The 6,824-nt window shown below is 50.1% G+C and overlaps 1 protein-coding gene across 1 annotated transcript; it reads right to left on the bottom strand.

Annotated features, from left to right (window-relative positions):
* Positions 1-3,769: 3,769 nt before the first annotated feature.
* LOC147528106 (zinc finger protein ZIC 1) lies at positions 3,770-6,824 on the bottom strand. Its single transcript, XM_086618273.1, has 3 exons — positions 5,849-6,824; positions 4,524-4,687; positions 3,770-3,967 (listed from the first exon to the last, which is right to left on the bottom strand). The coding sequence occupies exons 1-3, from the start codon at positions 6,822-6,824 to the stop codon at positions 3,770-3,772; spliced, it is 1,338 nt and encodes a 445-aa protein (XP_086474399.1).

The following is a 6,824-nucleotide window of genomic DNA, read 5'->3' as shown; positions in this document are numbered from 1 at the left end:
CGAGGGAGCCTACTGCGGCGGCCGTCGGGCCCCAGCGCTCTGGTTGCCACGAAGTAGGCAGCGCGGAGCGGCTCGGGGCTGGCGGCACGGCCTGCCGTGGGCTCGGCGCGACCCCGCGCAGCCAGCCCCCGCCTACTGCGACACCTAATAACCCACGCGAGAAAAGGGCTCCGACATTAGAAAGAAAATCATGGCCCCCGTCGAGGCTGGAGAGCTAGGGTTCGTTTTTCTCCCCGTGAGTAAACCCGCAAAGGGCGCCTTGCTAAAGGAAAGTTGTCTTTCGAGACTGAAACAGCGCAGAAACAGCCGACAGACCTCTCACAATCTGTCTGCCTGCAAAATACCCCTCTTTCCATCAGGGATTTCAAAGCACCGCTCCCCTCTCCAGAGCCAAGAGAGCAGCACAAGCATGGCGTGGACTCCGGTTCAGCATTAGCAATTCCAGCCCCAGCTATCTTCCCTAATTCAGAACATACACGGGATGGCGATCAACCAGCACTGCACTGCTCCCTCGTCACACCCCAGATGAAAAACCAAGAGCAGCAGCAGCAGCGACAAGAACACCAAAATCCTTCTTTCTGCTGTAGAACGCTCAAAAAAAACTCAGACGGAAAGTTTAAAAGAATACTCATTAACCAAGTGCTCCAATACACACAAGTAACAGATCTGTGTTAAGCGACCACTAGGGACTTTACACAAGTTCAAAGAAATTTGCAATACACATCTTTAAAATATATCACCCCTACCACGTTTCGTCGGGTTAATTTTACAGTGGGATGGCTCAGATAATTTCTACGATTTTAGTTCTTTTTTTCTTTTTTTTTTTTTTTTTTTTCCCGCAGCTACGCTCAGGTTATTTTTTAAAACCGCTGCCTGCTCAAGACGGCGGGGGAGTCGATCTGAAAGATTCGCAGAGAGCAACATTTTCGGCGCACGAAACGTTTTGGTTTTTTTTCCCCCTGGCTCTTTTGCCCGGTGGATTACACGTCCTCAAGTCTCTGCCTGGGTCCCACCGGGCTCCAACTTTCCCTCTCTCTCCAAACCCTGCAAGGTGGCGCTCTTTTCATGGAAAACTCATCTTAGACTCATAATAATAACAACATTTTGTAGAAAGTAAAGTTAAAGCAAAGCCTTCCCACGGGTGCTGCAGAGAGCAGACGGCGATGCCGATATGGCAGGAGAGGGACTTCGTCTGAGCAACGCAAACTTGTTTGCGGTTTGTTTTTTTTTTTTTTTTCTGGAAGGGGGATGCTTTGGAGCAGTGAAAAATCTCCGAAGGTGATCCCCAAATGTTACGGACAAAGAGAAATACTTGTGGGATTTTGTTGTGCGGGAGGCGGGCTGTGCCCTGGATGGGCTACACCCAGAGCTGCGGAGCGCCCGCATGGATATGAGCGCAGAGAGGCTTCCCCCGGCACCGCCTCCCCCCGCGAGCGTTTAATATGGCTATTGACTCGCTGTACACATAATATTTCTTTAAAGAAGCTGTTAAAGTGTCATCTTGGTCTACTGGAAGGTCAGTTTGTGCAATTCACTCTATGACATATCACAAGCCCTCGCAGCTTTAGCCAACCTCATGATTTGTGTTGTCTGTTGATATGTTGTCTGCTTAATGGGGCGATCATGCAAGCTACAACCAGGAACAAAGCCCAACAGTTCCAACAACCGTAGCTAAGTTAGTGGAAGCAGTACAGCTTGCAAATCTATCAAACTAAACTGCAAGGAAGACAATCTGATTTAGAGAAAAGGCGTTCTGCTACAGTCATTAAGCACAAGTAATTTAGATTTTTTATATTGTCTTCTCATTTACAAATTTACTGTATCAACGCCAGCCAATGGAACGAATTTCTTAAGTAAATGAGAAATAAATAAAAGAGATAGAAAGATAATCAAATTACATAAAATAATTCTTATCCCCTAGATTTATTTTTTTAGAAAGCTATTAACACTGGCAAAATTATAGTAATAATAATAACATAACATAAGAAGTAATTGATTTAAATTAACATCACGTTTTAAGAAATATCAGAAAAAAAAATAAAAAGAAAAAAAAAAAATCAAAAAGTACACCCCACAACAACGGCCTTCGCGAAACAGTGCTGTACTTCTTGGAGTAAAAGGCCCAAGGAAAGTCATGAATCCACTGCCTGAGAATTAGTTATGGTCATAAATGCCTTAAATTAAAATAGCAACCGAAATCTCCTCTGTTTTAAATCTCCTAATATATGTTATCCGAATTAATTTAATTTAAGGACCCAGTCTACGCAGATTCATGGGCAGTGTTGGAGTGGAGTGCAGCACTTCTCGTGTAACAATTCTCCACATTAATATTTATGTAGCATATGCAATCTATTTCTGTTATTTTTATGGTTGTTATTCTATGTCTGCAAAGGTCATTTAAATTATACTGCGGCCGAAAATTTGTTTCATAAATTTTGATATAAATACTAATTACACACTATAGTAATGCCAGCAGGGATCCTTTCATTTATCACATTTATATCACCTTCGCTGCTTTAGTGATGACATAATGGAAAGCAGTGAAAAACTGGGACAGTTTTATTCTAATATCCTAAAGCTAGTTGGAGTTGCAGCAGGTTGACTTAGCGAATAAGAATTCCTACCACAATTCATGGGATTTAAGAATCTTTAATAAGGTACGAAATGTTACCAAACAGTTCTGTAAACTAAATTTTACATACCAATTCTTCTAGCCATAAATATTGAATATCTTGTAACATGTATAACCGGACCTTTACATGCGGATAAATATGGAAATTAGGATTTATATACATTATGTTCTTGTATTTGCCAAAAGCAACGGACAGATATAGTTTATATCCTTTTTTTTTTTTTTTAATATCACTTTACATAAACAAATGTAACAGTTTGACACGCAGATCCAGGCTTTCACTATACGAATTTCTTGACAGGACGTGTAACAACATTTTACTGCACTACTTAGACTGGACTTTGGGACGAAATGTTGCACTTTATACAAAAAAGCACATTAATACCAATAATATTCTGTTAGATCGACGTTTAGACTGTAATAATACAAAGTAATTCACATTTTGGTACACATTTACTAGAACATTCTTGCCATTCAGTACAAATAGTTGAATTTCTACCTCTTCCCTCTGCCCCCCCCACCACCTCCACCCCCCCGCCGCCGCTCCCCCCCGCCCGCCCCTCCCCCCACATATATGCAAAGACCACGAATCCACATATCCCCTTATTCAACTTGCGATATAACTATTTACAAAATCAAACAGTACATTTTTTTTTGTTGTTTTGTTTTTGAAGCTAATAATTCTGTATTTACAAGAGGGGATGGGGGGGGGGAAGGCCGCTGCCCGAGCAGACATGCAGTTGGAGATCTCTAATCAGTGGTTTCCAGTAAAGCCCTACACAGTTGGCATTTGCCCTGGTAACCTTGTCTTCTTATGCATTCTACTAACCCCTTCGCCTACCAAGCCTTGGAACAGAGTAGAGCAGAAAACTCAAAAAAAAAAAAAAAAAAAAAAAGAGAGAAAGGAAAAGAAAAAAAAGAGAAATATCAAAAAGGAAGAAAAAAAAATTAAACAATGAAGTCTTCATTTACTCAGTCCTGGGTCTACTGGCAGCATTTTATTTTTGTTTGCTCATTTAAATTCTGATTTCAAAGTGTTCATTATTTTTGGAGTCTTTAAATAGGGTATTTGTTTGCTCGCTTGGGGCTTTTTTGTTTTGTTTCATTTTGGGTTTTTTGTTGTTTTGTTTTAGCTTTTTAGACGTACCATTCGTTAAAATTTGATGTAAGCGTGCTGTGGCTGGACGTGTGGTGGACTGCGGTGGAGGAAGGGGATAAGGAGCTGGCGGTCTGGTTTTCTGTGGATGGAGACACGATGGTTGGAGGGGTGGAGGACTCGTAGCCTGAGCTGGCGGCGGGAGAAGGCTGAGACCCCTGCGAGGATGATTCATGGACCTGCAAGAGAAAACCCGGGCAGAAATAGAGAGCGGCGGAGGACAGAGGGAGGCCCTGGCGCCGGTCGCCTTCGGCTGGGGATACGCCATACAACGGGACCCAACGCCGAGCGCCGGGCTCGAGCATCCCCACGGGGATCCCCCCCGGCCCCAGCCCCGGGGCCGCCCCCCCGGCCCCGGCTCCGGCTCCGGCCCCGGCCCGGCGGGTTAGGCCGGGCAGCGCCCACCGGCTGCCCCCTCGCGCTGCCCCCCCTCCCCTCCCCGGATAAAACGCACCGACAAAAGGCCCTGCCCGAGGGGCCGGGGATGAGCGCGGCCGGGCGGGGGGCGGCGCGGCCCGGCGGGCCCGGGGCGGACTCTGGGCCCCGGGCCGGGCCGCAGCCGCCCAGATCCCCGCAGCCGGCCGGCCCCGGGCCGCGCTCCGCGCTCCGCCCGCAGGCACCGCCGCGCCGCCGCCCCACGGCCCCGGCGCTCCTGCCAGCCGTCCCCGCGGCCCCTTCCCCCGGCCAGGCCCGAGGCGGCGTCCGAGCCCCGCACATCAGGCGCCCTCCGTTTACCTTCATGTGCTTTCTGAGGGAGCTGGGGTGCGTGTAGGACTTGTCACACATTTTGCAGAGATAGGGCTTGTCGGAAGTGTGCACATGCATGTGCTTTTTGCGGTCGCTGCTGTTTGCAAAGCGCCTGTCGCAGCCCTCGAATTCACACTTAAATGGTTTTTCACCTATTGCAGAGGGAAAGGGAGGGGAAAACGGATCTGATTAAGCAGGGCCGGCTGGATCGCTCATTGTCCCCATCGCACCGCCGGACGGAAGCCCAGGACTCCGTTTCAAACATTTGCAACTTTCTAACTTCAACGAGGCTCAAATCCCAAAACCTTGCTTCTGTTCTCTGTCCTTTCCTCACCTCCGACCCCTGCTCAGGGCCCATTCCGGGAGAGGGGAAGCTAAATAACTTTTTTTTTTTCTTTTTTTCCCTTTGGAGGGGCGAGCTCCGTTTGCAGCCCCAGCCCTGGGCACCTCTCCCTCCTCGCAACGCTCCAAGCAAAAGGAGAAGGCATGGTGGTATTTACACACGATCCTCAGTGTCTAGTTTCAGTTTTTATAGCTCATTCTCGTGATATTTTACGCTCCCACCCACCCCAGCCCCCTCCCCCGTGTTTTCTTGCAATATTGAGAATTATCCGGCCGGGGAACACAATGCGAGGGCCGCCCCACGAACCCTCTGCAAAAACATTCGGGAAAGCGGCGCTGGCTTTCGGCGCTCGGAGATAGGAGTGGGGGGAAAGAGCTCTCCTAGCCCGGGGCTGCTGCATTTCTACCTCCCGCGATGGGGAAAAGTTCTCAGGGATCCCGGCGCCTGCCTTCCACACAACAATAACACACTAACGCGCCGGGCTCAGTTTATTTAAAATCGCTCCTCGGATTTAAATATTTAACAAGCCCTGAATTGCAGAGTGGAGACGGATGAGCTGCCTGCGATATTTAGCACAATTTCTCATCGTGCCACAGTCAAAACTGCCGAACAACAATTAATTAAAACCTATAAATTTAAACAGGACAGGTTGCTGCGATTTCCTCCCCACTCCCCCCCGCCCTACCAATCCCAGCAGCAAACCCCGCCGTTCTGCCCCTCCGCCTCGGCAGGGAGAATTTTCTTTTTGTTGCTGCTGCTGCCGTGGCTATATCAGAGCTCCTTTTGCAGCGGAGCTCCGAGCCTGCCTCTCCGGAAAAATCAGTGGCCGTGGACCATACCCCCCCTCCTCATCCTGACCCTGTGCCAAGCAGCGCCCCGGCCCCTCCGGCCCGTCCCCGCGCCCTTCTCCGGCCCCGGCGCTCGGCGCTTCCACTCGCAGAGAGAAAAGCTACAGAGAAGGTTACCGTACCTGTATGAGTTCTTTTGTGTATTTTGAGATTCTCTGATCTGGCAAACACTTTGCCACAGCCTGGGAAAGGGCAGGGGAAAGGCTTTTCACCTGTGTGGACTCTGATGTGATTTACAAGTTTATATTTGGCCTTGAAAGGTTTCCCTTCTCTCGGACACTCTTCCCAGAAACATATGTGATTGGACTGCTCGGGTCCTCCAACGTGTTCCACCGTGACATGAGTCACCAGCTCGTGCATCGTGCTGAAAGTTTTGTTGCAGGACTTTTTGGGGTTTGACAATTGCTCGGGCTCAATCCACTTACAGATGAGTTCCTGTTTGATGGGCTGCCGCATGTAACGAAAGAAGGCCCCTGCCCCGTGGTGGGCTGCCATGTTCATGTTCATGTGGCCGTAGCCGTGCAGCTGGGTCGAGGCGTAGTGCTCGGAGCGGGGGCTGGTGACCTGACCGTACTGGTCGGGTCTGCCGTACATGTCTCCGGAGAAGCCCAGGCGCATCTGCCCGTTCACCACGTTAGGCGAAGCGTGGCTGGTGGCTTGTTCGTGCAGCCCCGGGAAAAGTATATGTCCCGCGGCATCGGTGTGTCCGTGGGGTCCGGCGAAGCTGCCGGCGGCGGAGGCAAAGAGGCTGTGCTGGGCGCTGGCGGCCGCCGCCTCCCCGAAGCCGCGGTTGCGGAACAGAAAGTCCCGGGTGGAGTTGAAGGCGGCGCTGGAGTAGGAGCTGACATGGGTCGGGTGGTGGTGGTGCCCCAGGGCCGCCGCCGCGTAGCCGGGAGCCTGCGAGGTGAAGGCGGTCTGGCCGGCCGAGGCCAGCTCGTGGGTGCTGGGGTTGATTTTGAAGGCGCCCATACCATCGGCGAAGGGGTTGATCCCCAGCCCCACTTCTCTGTCCGTGACATCGGCCGTGGAGTGGTGGCGAGAGGATCCGAAGGTAGTGACTCCTATGGCGGGATACTGCGGTCCAGCATCCAGAAGCAT

Source organism: Tauraco erythrolophus, chromosome 11 (assembly GCF_009769465.1).
Source record: "Tauraco erythrolophus isolate bTauEry1 chromosome 11, bTauEry1.pri, whole genome shotgun sequence".
Lineage (NCBI taxonomy): Eukaryota > Metazoa > Chordata > Aves > Musophagiformes > Musophagidae > Tauraco > Tauraco erythrolophus.
This window is presented reverse-complemented; position numbering and strand designations above follow the sequence as displayed.